At 31.8% G+C, this 16,836-nt stretch overlaps 3 protein-coding genes and 1 pseudogene across 3 annotated transcripts; 1 reads left to right on the top strand and 3 right to left on the bottom strand.

Moving 5' to 3' along the window:
• Window positions 1–578: 578 nt before the first annotated feature.
• Window positions 579–3,709, bottom strand: LOC124440531 (annotated as a pseudogene).
• A 3,100-nt stretch (window positions 3,710–6,809) lies between these two features.
• LOC124439700 (growth hormone secretagogue receptor type 1-like) lies at window positions 6,810–8,090 on the top strand. Its single transcript, XM_046989983.1, has one exon. It carries the CDS (start codon window positions 6,867–6,869, stop codon window positions 7,848–7,850), a length of 984 nt encoding a protein of 327 aa, XP_046845939.1. The 5' UTR covers window positions 6,810–6,866; the 3' UTR covers window positions 7,851–8,090.
• Window positions 8,091–8,336: 246 nt separating this feature from the next.
• On the bottom strand, window positions 8,337–10,913 carry LOC124440530 (beta-2 adrenergic receptor-like). The gene is made up of 3 exons (XM_046990926.1): window positions 10,770–10,913; window positions 10,556–10,613; window positions 8,337–9,785 (listed from the first exon to the last, which is right to left on the bottom strand). Exons 2-3 carry the CDS (start codon window positions 10,559–10,561, stop codon window positions 8,679–8,681), a joined length of 1,113 nt encoding a protein of 370 aa, XP_046846882.1. The 5' UTR covers window positions 10,562–10,613; window positions 10,770–10,913; the 3' UTR covers window positions 8,337–8,678.
• Window positions 10,914–14,232: 3,319 nt separating this feature from the next.
• On the bottom strand, window positions 14,233–16,187 carry LOC124439699 (beta-1 adrenergic receptor-like). Its single transcript, XM_046989982.1, has 2 exons — window positions 15,682–16,187; window positions 14,233–15,645 (listed from the first exon to the last, which is right to left on the bottom strand). Exons 1-2 carry the CDS (start codon window positions 16,142–16,144, stop codon window positions 15,065–15,067), a joined length of 1,044 nt encoding a protein of 347 aa, XP_046845938.1. The 5' UTR covers window positions 16,145–16,187; the 3' UTR covers window positions 14,233–15,064.
• Window positions 16,188–16,836: the final 649 nt, after the last annotated feature.

Genomic DNA, 16,836 nt, shown 5'->3' with positions numbered 1-16,836 from the left:
GTCTTTGAATTATGGAGATATCGTTAGATATACAAACATATATTACTTATTTTCCAGGAATAATTGTTCAATTATGGGTTTACTCAACCGTTTTTATAAATTGTGTAGTACTATAAAATTACATGTTACCGAATTGCATTGTCCTTTATAATTTCATATTTTTGGTAAAATGGATTGAGAAATCTATGCTATCAACAAAAACATTCTTTGAAGAACTTGGCCTGGATTATAATGAAAAGACATTACTCAATATAAAACTGGATTACTAAATTCTAGCAAACCACATTGCAGTAGATTTATTGTCACTAGTAATTTTATGTTAGGATTAATGATGTTAACACACACACCCCTCTCCACACAGCTTCGTCAAACATTCTTGCAAATATTTTGGCAGGACTCAATAGTTAACGTTTATATATTTTGTTTTGTTTGGACTTAGAGTGAGCACTACTCTACGGCTAGTGCTAGAAACATGCAAGTTTTTATCTTCTCGCTCTTTTTGTAGATTTTCCTTGTTCAAAGTGCTATCCTTTCTAACAGAAATTAAGTCTTATCGGTAATATGAAGTATAGAGAAAGCTAAAATGCATGCTCTTTTATGTTCTTTCCGATGTAAGAAGAGCCCTGAAGCAAAGTAGGACTATAAGGCCTATTTGAAAACGACCGTTCCCTTAAATATCGTATTCTCGTAATTCTATTCACCAATTTCTGAATTGCTGCATTAAAGGACTTGTCGAAAAACGCATAAATTATTGGGTTTATAAAGCTGTTCAAATACGGTAAAATATTAAAACAAATCGTGGATAAAATTTGATGGTTCTTAGGGCTCAAAGCAAGAAATTTCTTGTCATATTGGATGATGAGAAATAATATAAAGAATGGCCCCCAACAGACGACGAAAGCAAGAACAACTAAACTAAACACAGCAACGGTACGCTTGTTAGAGTTTCCTACTTTTTTACTGTTAACATGTATCCGTGGGACTGCGAGGGATTGGACATTGGTGTTTTGATTACGTGATCGTCTAAATTGACGTACGACTCGAAACATGAGCGAACACATAATGATAAGTATTAAAACTGGTATGAAGAATCCTATTAATAGAAATACAATAAAAAAATGTTTATTGTCGCTTCTACAATATCCTCCTTTCGCGATATGTACGCCTTTTGAATCTCCAAATGATAATAAACCAAGACTTGCCATAATACACGAGTACAACCATACAATAGCAATAATTATCATACATTTCTTTGTAGACATCCAAGATTTATACTTGAAAGGTCTGCAAACCTTATAGTAACGATCGACACTGATCACTGTCAACGTTGTTATTGACGACAATTCCGAGACAATATCACCCCAAATCCAAAAGCGACACAGCTCAATGTTTTTTATTGGATTAACCTTTATGTACTGATACATACGAATACTTACACTTAAGCAGACGACCATGATGTCAGAGAATGCAAGGCTTGCAACAAAATACTTGTTAGCATTTTGAAGATTTTTCTCAAAGTACACTGCCAATAATACAATCGTATTCATAGTCAGCGAAGCTAGGATTAATAACGAGTAACATGACGTCACAGTTTTTCTAATAATATTTTCAAAATCAGCGTCCACATAAGTTTTGTTCATTCTTGAAATTATAATGATTCCGTTTATTCGATTTTCAATTTCCTCTCGTTGTTTCTGTAAAGTTTGAAATGAAGTTCCTTTCTCCTGGAAGTATACACAAAAATTACATTTATAAATTTATTTTTCTTTCAAACTTTATTACCCAATCAAAAATATTATTGGTTACAACATATATGATTATTAAAATGAATAATAGTTACCTAACTTGCGTCAAATATTTCTAATCTTTACCTTTTTTTTCTATTCCTTTTGAATGAAGGATACTTGAATTGCTCTGAGGTTGTTGACAGATTGGATTTGTTTCCAGAGTGATGATGAACGAGCTCGTGGTTTTCTGCAATGATCCTTTTAAAATACCGGAAGATGTTTTTGCATAATTTCAAAAGAAGTGACGTCAGTGTGCATAATATAAGTTGATTAAGAACTGCATTTCTAGATAAGAATTAATGCATTCACACTATGAAATCAGCCAATTATACAACGACGCTGTTATAATATTTATGACAGTTTTCTTTCAAAACGATTTTAGTCCAGGTCTGCTTTACCCACAACTATATGTCTGTTTATAAATTATTGAAGTTTAAATGAAAAATACTAAATGAAAAATGAATGCAATTTGCTGTATACCTCTTCATTGGGTAATGCAAATTTCACATAGATAAGCAGTTAATTTAATAGCACTAAATTTGATCATCAAATATCCATAGGGATCCCTTCATTTCCTTATATGTATTAGTCAGTTATAGTTAGTTTCTGTAACCGTACTTGAACTGTATATTATAAGAAATAAAACCTTCATGTATTACTTTTCATGTTTCTTTATATTTTTTTTCAACATGCTTATCTTAAAGAGAGAGGTATGTTACACTTTAAGCTAATGATTAACATTATAGGTTTTTATAAGAAAATACAATATTCTTTGGATCCAAAATTATAAATAAAACGATGTAGACAGCTGTATTTTAATCAGTGTTTTTTCTTATGTAAATGGGATTGTCTGCTACAGTTTTTATTACGCTATCAGCATCATCATTTACACAATATGTGTTAGCCAACGATCACACCTAAGAATATTGCAAATATCAATGACAGACACAGAAGAAAAAGTGAAGGTAAGGTCGATAAAATGTTAGTCTTTTCAGTATCTTTTAAAATGGTATGCCAGTAGCTATTTTGATATTAAGATTGAGCTTGTTCACAGAAAAAGATCCAATCAACCAATCAACACCAAACAATCTGCAGAATACATTTTCACCGTTAACAAAAATTATCGGAACATACATGATAATCATACATGAATCATGCATAAAACATGCAGTTTTTTGAATTCGGCATTATTTGGAAATAACGTGGTACGAATTGAGGTTTTTCTGTAACGTTTTTAATTTTTAGATAGCTATAATTGCATTTACTCCCTCCTCCATCTTTTAATTTGTTAAAAATATCATTGAAATTATGTTTACAACGAAGAGTCAACGAAGGAAATAAAGTGTCTGTGGTTATTATGTCGGCAAGATCAAAGAGGTAAAACCATCTCTTTATATTTTGTATTTTGAATGAAATTTTTGGGCAACTGAGCTCGAAGCGTTTGTAAATATATATTTAATTTAAAGCAATACTTTATGATGATAAAGTTTCAGTTTTCATCAATTCATTTTCGCATTTTTCTTGGCGTTTTTGATGATGATGAAGTCCTTAAGAAAGTCACAAAGTAATTTATGTTTTTTTGAAGCTATCAAGGTGAAGATTTCTGTGATTTTGTTTCAATTTTTTGGCATATTTCTGCTTATATTTTTGCATTTAACTCATTCAATTCAACAGTGATAAAAATAGTGTTGCTCTTAACAGAAGTTCATCAAATACTTACTTGCGAGAACAATCAGACTTCATTAATGTTCATTTATCTTGTTAAATGCATCAAGTCAATTTCGTAGTCTGCCCTGCCAACAAGCTATTGCTGTAGCTCGGAAAGGAATCGTATAAATAGAAGGGATAAGGCAAATATAATTTTTCATGAGAGTATATTTCATTTCGTTCTTACATGATCGTTTCTTCTCCTTATTTGCCATGAATTACTATATTGTAATTTGAAATTTTTCCGTATGTATTTAAATTTAAAATGAAAGAAGCGTGTGTTACAAATATAGGGCTCAGTTGGGCACAGTTGGAAAACAGTACCAGTGAAATACAGAAACAAAGCCAGCTGTTTCAGCGGTCGAACAGATTTTGATTTAATTGAGAACGTACGGAATTGAAGTGTATAATATAACGAATCCTAAAATAAGTTACTGCCCTCTCCGTACGCGCAAAAACGATTCGAAAGAAGTGAAGATGTAGATGAATTAAATTTAATACAAATTTTTCATGAATAAGTGAATTCAGATAATGGTTGCACATAGGGGCACACTCCCCTTCCCTCTCTCCCTCCCTCAAAAAACATATGGATGGTTCTACGATCTGTGGCTGAATTTTGTGACATCTGTATTTGATATAAAAACGCGTTATTTTAGCCAAAGCGACTTTTTTCATCTTCACGTTCTACTTATTTTACAATCATACATCCCACCCTCACCCCCTAATGTCCGTCCCTGGTCGCAGGTGTATGCACACTGTGCTTGGGAACTGTACATGTAGTAACAATAACCTACAATGAATTTTGCAAAAAACGCAAATATCAAGTGATTTGAAATGCACCAAAACGCCAGCGTACTGTCAAATTAGACAGAAAATACAGATAAACATAATTTGGATATTTCATTAAATGCATTTGATTTATCAAAAGAAAGATTTTCATTTCGCATATAGTAAACATTTGGGTCATTTGATGAATTAATCGACTCACTATTGAAATCGTGCATGCTTATGTTTGCCGTAGAAAGTGAATTTTTAATGTAAATTCAACTATAAGTATATATATAATATAAATATAAGCTCTAAGATATGTATAATAATTTCCATTCAATATTGATTGAATGCACCTGCATATAGAGCCATCAGATGACATATAAATAGCAACAACATAATGCAAAACTAAAACAATAAGGGTTAATCAAAGGAGTTGAGATAAAATGATGCTTGTGTCTTGTGCCACTTTTACTCCATGCATCAGAGTTTAATGTTTTCTGGTGTAAATAGCGTTTGAACTGACAAGCAGTTGTGAAATTTATCATAAAACGTGATTTGGAGCAGCTGCCTAAAAGAAAAGATTTGTCAACTATATATATATATATATGTATAGTATTTGATATATAATGTGTACGTTTAGATGGTGAAGCAGAGGTAAAACAATACGTTTGTTGATTTTAAAGGTTTACTAGGTTACTAAAGAAAAGTTTACTTGATTCTATCATTTAACAAGTATATTAAGATAATTTTTGCTTTGGAATACAACGAGAGATCCTCGGAAAAAATATTTAATAAGATTTAATAATTATGAAACATGTTTATAAAGAAAATAATTCTGCTTTACTCCTGAACAAATCTACTGCCCTGCATGCATGGATGAAGTTAAATCCAGTACAACGTATGTACTTTTTATATACCACCTGATGTTTTAATAGATTTATAATGTGTTCAGTATTGCCACGAACAACAGAACGCTCGACGTATTGCCATCCAATTTGATCAATGTCTTGCTTTTCACTTTTCAGTAAAACTACTTAGCAAAAAATTGACTTTACGTATGTACTTTGTACAATTAGTAGAAGATAGGACACTGGATTTGATGCAAACTTTTTCAGTCGCCATTTTTAAAATGTTTCATATTTAGCTTAATTAAGTGTGCGGGTCAATATGCACAAAGAAACGTTTCATAATTTCATGATACATATGCAGTTTCTTCCACTTATGTACGGTAAAGCATTTAATCATTGTTGATTAAGTTACTGACTCGGGGAAATCATTTAGTATAGCCTTACGTTCATCTGAAGATGAGATTGATAAAATCCATGCTGCTGCTTTGACGCTTTGCATTTGCCTTTTAAGATATACAGCAGACAAGTTGATTGGTCTATTAGAATAGATTTAATATCTTCTCGAACCCATTTTTGTCATTATTTCGAAAATCGATCAATATTTCATAGATATTCACAGTTTTTGCATGGTGTTATAAATCCCCCTCTATACTTCAACTACATAAAAAAATAAAAACCTATCCAGTCAGCAAAAACAGAAAATTTATATTCAATTCAATGCTTGCTGCACTTGTGCAATCATATATAGCCACAAAAATAGACTAATCCCATACATTCTGAGGAATATACTCGAAGAAGCATGTCCAAAAACTCGTAACTACAATACCAAAAAAAAAAATAAAGACCATCGAATCAGCATATTCATTAGTACGCCACATCCATAGTTAAAGAAATCTTATAGTCTGTACAAAAAATATATACAGTTTTTTCAATCAATGAACTGCATGCTTGCTTGTTGTAATTTGTTAATTTTATTTAGCCTAACTCTAGCTGGATCCGCCCCTGAGTGTCTGCAATAGAAAATGTAATGGAAAATCGATATATTTTTAAAGTGTAACAAGAAATAATATATATATATATATCGTACAAATAACATTTTGAGAAGAACACTAAGGTTTTAAAATATTTTGCATGAAAAGAGAAAAAGCTCAAAATGAAATTTGATTGGGGATTCGCATTCAGCGCAATTAACTCTTTCAAATAGGCTAAATGAAGATGTGTGATGTGTCTGAATTTGACGTCACTAACACATTATGATGAAATAAATTCGACATTTTGGTGTCATATGCAGTTCGTTTCTAGTGAAAAATATTGATTTCCATGCTTTCGGCATTTGTACGCTGATAATTAACAAAAACACTTTATTTATTCATTATTGTGACGTACATGTAAGAAAAATTATTGTGTCAACTAAAGTCACCATATATCAGCTTATTCCTTATCTTTAGATATCAGACAGATAGCATTGCATGTTTAGTGAATATGTCGGCTCCGTGCCATGAAAAATTTTATCTGAATAAGTGGCGTAGCCATGAAGTCCCTATAAGTCTAGTCTACTTTCCTATGCATTCTTGCATTTCATCAAAAACAACAGGAGTGACAGCTGCTTGCATGCGATAATTGTAAAACATATCTTTTCAATTACACTCTGTATTGTATATATATTTGATTAGATCTTCAATGTATTTTCAGAGAAGTTGCATCCTTGTAATTTTCCCGTATACCTCAAGCAAATCTTTCTCAATATCGGAAAATGAACTCTCTCGATAAACATAATAAGACGAACTGCAGCGCAGAAGACGTTGATTTTAGTTGTGGTGGAGTTTCATTTACCTATACCTTGATAGCAGCAAAGACAATTTTGTCATTGGTCGGTGTTTTTACAAACATTTTGTTTGTTTTTGTGCTCAGAAAGTCTTTCATAATGGAACGTCCTATGAATTTGTTGTTGATAAGCAATGCTGTAGCTGAAGTCATCCATCTCATTTCTTTTGAATCCGAAACAGTACTTTTCCTGTCAATGCAAGCTGAAGTTTTTAGGTTTTCCCAAGTAATGTTTGTCAAATTACAAAACTCCCTTTGCCTTGTCAATGTTGGACCATATACGGTCGCCATCTTGAGTTTTGGACTTTTGGTGGTTGAAAATTACAACGCTCTGTGTAACCCAATGAAAATCCAGCGAAAATTAGACGAAAGAGACACTAAATTCTACATCATTGCTATATGGTCACTAGCTACAATGCTACTTCTACCATTATACAATATCCAAAAAACAGGTTTTGAAGATATTAGTTATTTTCTTTACTACTTCTCATTTATAGTAAGTGTTACTTTCGTAATGGCCATCATCATCATCTACTGCTATGTAAGTATTCTGCAGCAAAATTTTTATATCTCCAAGTCATCTAAAAGTCGGGAAGCAAAGGCTGATCTAAAATTAAACAGGTGGGCCAGGAGAAATGTTCTAAAAATGCTGTCTAGTATGATGCTTTTAATTTATGTGACAAAATTTCCAGTTATACTTTCTACCGTGCTCACAATCTTCACAAACCATAAATGTGAAACACATTGTTTGATCTTTAATATAAATCTAGTAGGACTTGCATCTTCTTTTCTATACCCGATTATTTGTTTAACATTCATTTCTGACTGTCGCCATGAAATCCTAAGAATAATACGCTGTCGTCCACAAAGACGAGTTGCAAGTGAAAATAACAGGGTGTTCATAATTCAGTAATTTATTTCCTGAGTTGCACAATTTATCTAGTTTCGTATGCGGTACATGTGACCTGATTGGAAACTGTGCACATGTGTGTAACTTTATGACGTTTCTAAAACTAATATCAATGTCTTCGTAGTCATAGACATGAAATACGGCTCTGGATGAACAGGGCCTCAAATTGATAAGATATATTTGTAATTCATATTATTATATACCGTATATGTTAATTACAAGGCTGACCAGGCCACTATATATGTAACTTGTCATACGCTTAATGTAAAAGTATTAATTAAGCTATGTGCCTTGTTATTTACTATTTATTCTGAATGAACAAAAATGGTAAATTATTGGTGCTTGCAGCGTTTGATAATTTAAAAACAATGAGAATGAAATTCAGATAGAAGTAACAGTACAATTTTAGTGACCTGCATAAATGCCATAATCTCACAAAAAGAAATCTAACACAAATATCTTGTTCTTCAAAAAAGTTGAAAAATAATGTTGAGAAAAAGAAAATAAAAGCTCAATTATTATTCTAAATTAACTAAATTCATTATTTAGATTCACAGATCATCAAAATATAGATTGACATATGATTTACGTAACTCTATGTTTTAACATGATAAAGCTCAATATGGTGTCATGGTGTTCATGTTGTCACGTGATTCTCTTCTCAACAGAAACCAAACAAATATACGTCTATAAGAATACAACAGCATTTTACAGTTGATATTCGCAGCTACATTTTTCTTCATAAAATTTATTTTTGTACTGTTATAACCTTACGCATTTTATATTGAGACTTTTTCTATTTACATGACTTCATCTGCATGCTTTTTACAATTAACATGGAGATGGTATAAATACCCCTTCATGATCACAATCGCCTAGCCTTTGATCTTTACCAGTCTTGTTATGACGTCTATTTGATAAGAATACTGCTAACGCGTTCTTTCTTAGAAATTGCTTGAAGGCATTGTTGTATGTACGATCACAATATGCGTAAATTATCGGATTACAAATGCTATTGATGGAAGGAAGGATAACAACAAATAAATTGTGGATAACTGCTGCCTGCATTTGTGTCAACGAACTCAAATACTCCGGTGTGTACAATGAAATTAACAATAGAGAGAAATTTGGACCCCAGCACAGAATGAAGGAAAACACCACTAAGGAAAGCATTCGTAATGTTTTTAACTCCTGCATTAAAACTTGTCCTCTGCTGTTGTTTTGGGAAGCTGCATGTGACTGCCCTAATTTTCCTTTTCTTTTCATCTTTCGTTTCTTATAAGCAACGTAAAATATGATTGAATACATAAGGATTATTGTAAGAGACGGAAGAAAGAAAAACAAAACCGAAATAACAGTAAAGTATACAGGGTTGTCATTCCTGCAGCCGAAATAAGCCTTTGAAATCACCCCTTTACTACCATCAAATGTGAATATAGAAAATAAGCCAGCCACAAATGAAATCAGCCAAATATTTGCAATTATGACGCGTGATTTTGACGTATCCATCCATGTTCTGTATTTAAACGGATAACTGATTTTAAAAACACGATCGACGCTGATTACTGTCAGGGTGACAATCGAGGCAGCTTCACAAAACCCGTCAACCAACATCCAAAATTGACAAAGAGACAATGGTTGTACGTCCGCCATGTTTAATTGCATGTGAAGACGAACGGGAACGACAAAAAGTCCGACGAGAAGATCTGCTATTGCTAAGCATGCAATGAAATACTTATTTGGTTGATGAAGACGTTTATCTTTCCAGGTTGTAAGCAAGACTAAAGTGTTTCCAAAAACTATTGCAAAAATTATGATAAACAAAAGGACTCTAGTAGCTTCGGTAAGAGGAGTGTCGTTGTAATCTCGATGTTTACAAGAGAAGTTCTTCACAGATATTGTCAAAGGCGACATCGCTCTTGTGGATGCATTAATCAACTACACAAAACACACAATCAAATCAGTCAAATAGCTCTTAAAAGTTGTAACTTTGGATAGTGACATATGCAATTGTATTGAAGAAAATATTTGTTAATAACGTTAAACGATCTGCCAAATATGATCTCAACCATTTTAAACAACATTTTTACGTTTATCAATAAAAACAATTCAGAGAAAGTCAAAGATCTAAATACAAATCAATGTTTTTCCAAAACTAACTAAAATCACCCACGTCTATGCAAAATTAGTCAAGAAAGATTAGCAGTGCAAAAATGAATTAAATATCTTTACTTGTATACGTAACATTCAAAACAGACAAAAATGCATTGGAAAAAAAACAATAAAAATTAATGAAGAGATGTGGGTATTAAATCATTCCATGTTGATAATTTCAAAGAAGGAATGGAGGCAAAAAGTGGAAAAACAGGCAAGTACTTCCTGAATATTTATTCAGCAGCAGCTTTACAACGATGTGATGATATTGTTACCGTCGTTGAATGTATGATTACTGTGCGCAAACAGTAGAAGAAAAGGAAAAAGTAAAACTTTCCAATGATTGCTGTTTCATAAACAAAAATTGTTTGTTTTCTTCTGCTATTTTAAAATGAAGAAGCAGGTGCAGTACCGTAGTTTCAGTGAAAATCAAATGCTAATTGCTTGATACAGACAAGTGCATACAAAACAATATTCATTCATGAATATTTGTGGACGCTTGTCCTTATAATGTCTGGAAAATCAAATGCATTTTAATAAAATTTTACACTTACTTTCATAGATTGCTTTAAATCAAACCAACATGAAATCAATAGAAATCCTCACTACTTTCTAAAATGAACATTTTAACGACTGATTGGAAGAAATGTATGAGAAATAACATGTAGCATGTACAAATTACTAAACATGTAGAAATAGACATTACTTATCTTTGTGCAAAGTCACTATTAATTGTTTCATACTTTGTGATTTCTTTACGTAATTCACCTTTTTCATCGAAATAGAACTCCTGTTTGTTGTCGTGTCTCTTTGTGCTTCGTATCGTTCATTGCGTGCATATGACTGTGCCACAACTAATATCACATTGAAATCTGAAAACGAATGCCTTTTTCTCACGCTTAAATAACGTATTGAAATACATAATTAAAGTATATCCAATTAAACAAGGAATTTTTGAAATTAGGAAAGTAAATCTCTTTTGTTGTGCTCGGCACTTAGAATTTTGTGGTTGCGCTCAGGCTGTATTTGATGCCAGTTGCGCATGCGCGAATGCGTTTATTGATCTTATTTTATCACTAATTTTAGTACTTCGCAGGTGAAAACACAAGACACAACAAGTTCATATTTATGTTTTTATGAGTATGACAATTTAGATATGATTTAGTGATAGATAAAATAATTTTCATTTGCTTAAAGGAAAACAAAATCTAACAAACTCGATACATAAGCAAGAGTGGAATGCTATTATTTGTTTTGGTACAATATACAGCAACATCTCACTCCACATTATTTACGTTTTAAGACACTAATCAATTTCTAATTGAACGAAAATAGCCTTTGAAAATTTTCTAAGGACTTTAATATTGCTTATAATTGAAGGTTCTAAAAGAAAAGTTATTGTATATAAATAATTTTTCAAGAGAAATGTCTGTTAAAATGCATACCATGAAGTATTTACGACAGATGCAAATGGTTTTAAATCAATTTAAACATCCACCTTAAATCTTTTTATTGTCAAACATATCATCACGTTAAATTTTATTATTTATATCAATTGCTTGTTTTTAATCTTCGAGTAGATTTCATATTTTGAAGATGAAGTTTTAATCAAATAGCTTATAGCACATATTTCTAAATATACTTCAGTAAAAATATTTTAGTGATAAACAGATAAAGCATAACACTATAAAAGAATAATAAACATTACAGTTTGCAAAAGCATCAATAAAAGGAAGGAAACTGACATATATATAGCGACAAAGGCAAATAGAATAAAATAATATACAAGCAAGAAACAAAGAGATACAATTGAAAAATAGGAGTGTGCTGGTACAAAGAGGAATTAAGGGCCAGAGATGATTCCTGGTGTGTCTGTTATCCTCATACACTGCATGAGATCATAACATCAATATTTGGTATAAATATTGGTCGAAATACTCTTAAAATTAGCAGACGTTTCACAAGATGAGTTGCCTCTGCCAAGATGCATTTCATTTAATTATTTTAAGGATTTGAAATAAACAGCATAATTTTTTTATCACAAACATGTTTCGACTTACATTAAGTCCTCTTCTTTATGAGAATGAAGTAAAGCTGTTTACAATCCTGAATTTATAATAGGATACATGATACGTGTTAATTAATTAGGGTAAAAGAATAAGGTGAGATAAAATATTAATGATATTTACATGGCAAGTATTGTGAGTGTGATAAAGACAAATTTGAATATTTACATTTAGAAAATGGTGTTAAAATTCTGAATTTGTTTGTTGAGATCAGGTTTTTATTTGTTTGTTGAGATCAGGTTAATTATTTTAACTTATTTTTGCCTGTGACTGTAGCAGTACTTCTCAAGTCAACTAATTCCTTATTATTCCCTCAGGAAAATACGCTCACCAATATTTAGATTTTTCACCACTACTAGACTCTGTTCTCTAATTTTAGAAGACTTGTATAGCATGATAAGATAACTGAAGACATTTTTCAGTTTAGGAGTAGACTTTAATGATAAACATCTGTTATTCAACCAACCTAGCTGTTGCAGACATGTATTCAGACTATATAAATCCTGCATTCTATCAGCTTTATTGTTAAAGACAACGGAGGCGATATTATTAAGCTTCATATTCCGGTACTTAGTGTAAGTTAGTGCAATTTTCATGATGCTCCTCCTTCTACACAGGGATAGATCATCACAATAGCAACTGGTATATATGTATGTCAAAAACATTATTAACAAACCTTGGCACATTATTGAGTTATGTGTTGTTTGCCAAAATGCAAAGAGGAATTTAATTAGTTGTTTTTGTCGGTCATGACTAAACCAGTACTTTTCAAAATTAACTAGACTATTGTTGGTAACGAAGTCAAATATGCCCACCAATGTTCAAGTTTGTCACAACAACCACTGTAAGTTCGAAAGACTTTTATATATAGCGGTTATCAAGTCCGTGAGTTTAATAAGTTGGTCAGTAAGATTACATGGCAAATGAAATACTTTGAAGAGTCTGATTACACTGCAAGAGAAATTCTTTATTAGGAGTTTGAACAAGCCTGGCATTATATCGGCTTTTTTGTGAAAACAACGGAGGCGATTTTTATTAATTTTAATGATACGGTACTTACTACTAAGTGTAAGTTAGTTCACGATGTTCGTCCTCCTACATAGGAATGGATCTTCACAATAACAACTGGTATAAATGTAGGTTAAAAAAATTATTGACAAACCTTGATGCATATGAGTCATAAGTTGTTTGCCGAAAAGTAAATGTCATTTAATTGACTTTATATTTGTAGGTTAACAGAGATCTTCATAGAACTGTTAGGCTCAGGAATCTGATATGAGATACTCATTATGCAAGCATGATTCAAAATGCCTTTAGTTTAACTTATTTTATCACTAACTTTTTTGTAAATGTTTCTTGCAGGTGTAAACACTATACAACGCTAGTTCATATTAATGTTTTTACGAATAAAACAATTTAGATGTGATTCCATGTTAGATAAAATACTTATATTAATTCTCATCAGTTTTTTAATTCAAAACAAAATCAGTACTTATAAGTTTCTTAAAACATTAACTCATTATAATAAATGTTGATTATAATTACAGTTCTAGAAGCAAAATTAATTTATTTGAGTTTTTTTCTAATAGAAATGTTTGTTAAATCAAACTGATAAGCTTTCAAATATCCACCTCAAGGGTGCAAACAGATCTATGTAAATTACATAATCTTACTAATCTTAGGTATTATGTCATACGCTGCATATTAATTCTTCAAGTCAAATATAGCTCGTAGTTCTCATCAATTGCTAATTTTTGAACATGACCGTATTTTAGAAATAAAGTTCTATGTTTATTGCTAGCTACCTATAAAGCACATATTTCTACATATTTTAGTCATAAACATATAAAACATAACACTGTAAACAATGCAATATAACAATACTCAAAAGCATTGATAAAAGAGAAGAAAACCATCATAACAGAGATATAAAGAAGGCCCAGAAGTGCAGGAATATTCGTCCTCATATTCTGAGAAAAACACATGCAGTCATATCTGGTATAAATAATGCTTGAAAAACTCTTAAAATCTTAAAGTTTGTTCAATGCTCTGATCATCAATGGTGTCACTAAGGGGAAAATGCAAAGTATCATTTAGCTAATCTTACATATTTGTTTAACAGTAGCTACATTTCAGAACTATGTCTATATCTATATATAGGCTCAGGCTGAATGCGATGCCTGTTGTGCATGTGTTAATGCATTTACTTATATGGTTTTATCAATAAATTTTGTTGTTGACTCTAAGCAAGTGTAAACAGACGTACAAGACAAATGAGGCTCATTTTTTATCTGTCTATTTTTTCTCCGTTGCTTATTTAGCTATTTTTATTGGTATTTACAGCAAAAATTGAATGCACATTGTAAAAAATTGTTGTAGAGCTTTTAAATACTGCTTGTTCTCCTCGAAAATAAAAAAAAATCCATTATATGCATGTTTGTTTATAGATTATTTATTTATTCATGAAATTTTGTAGTCCTAATTTCCTTACTAAAGTTAAAGCTAACAACTGCTACATAAAGTTTTACATCATAGAACTTTGTGATCGTTCACCTTGATTAACCAATAGCACATATGGCTCTATATACCACACACACCTATAAATGTCTCAAATTTCGAAACCATTATTTCAAACATTACACGTACCATTTCTTGTTGATGTTATGAGCCGAAAAATACAATTTGAAGGTAAAGAACTCTTTTCGTCTGACGATGAAAGACGACTTTGACTTACATGCCTTACATTTAAACTTTTTAAAATTATAGAATATATTCATCGTAATCTCGATATCTATCTAAATTCTTCATCGTAGTTATGTATAGAGATGGTTACAATACAAGCAGAGAATGTTCAGATTCATAACATCACTCCAGACATATAATAAAGTCGGTTATTTTGTACAATATAATGAAGTATGATAAATCGTACTATTTAAATTATACTTCATCGTTTTTTACAGTAAATATTCAATATATCAAACGAGAAGAAGAACTCTCCTATTCTTTCCGGTTTCCAACCTCTATATCAGTTTTATTTTTTCTCGAACTTGTGATATGACTCATCTGAGTGCTTTGCTGCCGTGAGAAAAAGTCACTAAACATGTTATTTGCGAGAAATTGCTTAAAGGCTTTGTTGTATTTACGATCACAACATGCGTAAATTATCGGATTACAAATACTATTGAACGAAGGAAGGATAACAACAAATAAATTGTGGATAACTGCTTTCTGCATTTGCGTCAACGAACTCAAATACTCCGGTGTGTACAATGAAATTAATAATAGAGAGAAATTTGGTCCCCAGCACAGAATGAAGGAAAACACCACTAAGGAAAGCATTCGTAATGTTTTTAACTCCTGCATTAAAACTTGTCCTCTGCTGTTGTCTTGGGAAGCTGCATGTGATTGCCCTAATTTTCCCTTTCTTTCCATCTTTCGTTTCTTATGAACAATGTAAAATATGAATGTATACATAAGGATTATCGTAATAGATGGAAAAAAGAAAAACAAAACCGAAATAACAGTTAAGTATACAGGGTTTTCATTCCTGCAGCCAAAATAAGCTTTTGAAATCACCCCTTCACTACCATCAAATGTGAATATAGAAAATAAACCAGCCACAAATGAAATCAACCAAATATTTGCAATTATGATGCGTGATTTTGATGTGTCCATCCATGTTCTGTATTTAAACGGATAACTGATTTTAAAATAACGATCGACGCTGATTACTGTCAGGGTGACAATCGAGGCAGCTTCACAAAACCCGTCAACCAACATCCAAAATTGACAAAGAGACAATGGTTGTACGTCCGCCATGTTTAATTGCATGTGAAGACGAACGGGAACGACAAAAAGTCCAACAAGAAGATCTGCTACTGCTAAGCATGCAATGAAATACTTATTTGGTTGATGAAGACGTTTATCTTTCCAGGTTGTAAGCAAGACCAAAGTGTTTCCAAAAACTGTTGCAAAAATTATGATAAACAAAAGGACTCTAGTAGTTTCTTCAAGAGGTTTCTCTCGATGCAAATGATGATTTGAGAAGTTCTTCCCAGTTGATATCGTAGACGACATCACCGTTATTAATACTTCAATCAACTTCGCAAAAAGCAAGTGTTAAAACAATTGCTTTTTCTATAGCTTTAATGTGTAAAATCGTGATCGAAATCACAGAATTGATACGTTGAAGCGTTTAATATTATGCTTTCTCAGACTTAAAAGCTGTATAAAAACATGCTGGGCATGCTGCTACAGCAAATGAAATGAAAAAAATAGCTTTGTCAGCTGGATAGTTACTTTCAAATGAAAGGATGCAGGGATGAATAATTGAAAAAATCGTGCTTGTTTAAAAAGATACAAAACCATACAGTCATTGGAAAAACATGCATAGTTTTCTATAATTGCATTAAATATTACATGTTAGTTTTGACGAGCTGGGCAAAGTGTAGAAACAACTTGTTAAGTCACTATTTCAATGATAGCTGTATATGGAGAAAGACATTTTCTGTAGAGTTTGTTATGAACTATTTTGGATCAATTACATGTTTTCCTGCTACACTCAGCGGTTTTTCTTCCGAAATGAAAAGTGTCATTAGGGCACGTTTTTTATTTCACATGTGGCGAACACAAATCTCGTTTAGAGTGCTGTAGAATTTTAGCGTCTGAATCAAATAGGTTTGGGAAATATAATTGGTACTGCAATAGCATTAAATTGGAGAGTAAAGCAGACTTTGGTGCAGCAACTGATTCAGACGGGACACTTTTAT

The sequence above is a fragment of the Xenia sp. Carnegie-2017 genome, unplaced genomic scaffold (genome assembly GCF_021976095.1).
Source record: "Xenia sp. Carnegie-2017 unplaced genomic scaffold, XeniaSp_v1 HiC_scaffold_2, whole genome shotgun sequence".
Lineage (NCBI taxonomy): Eukaryota > Metazoa > Cnidaria > Anthozoa > Malacalcyonacea > Xeniidae > Xenia > Xenia sp. Carnegie-2017.
Note: the sequence above shows the minus strand (reverse complement) of the source record. Positions and strands in the feature narration are given on the sequence as shown.

Bases quoted from the DNA above. Each gene is read 5' to 3' on its own strand.
- LOC124439700 (XM_046989983.1), top strand. From the start codon at position 6,867: ATGAACTCTCTCGATAAACATAATAAGACGAACTGCAGCGCAGAAGAC.
- LOC124439699 (XM_046989982.1), bottom strand. From the start codon at position 16,144: ATGTCGTCTACGATATCAACTGGGAAGAACTTCTCAAATCATCATTTG. The intron at 15,646-15,681 runs GTTTATTTTCTA...ATGGTAGTGAAG, and splicing joins GTTGATTTCATTTGTGGCTG to GGGTGATTTCAAAAGCTTAT.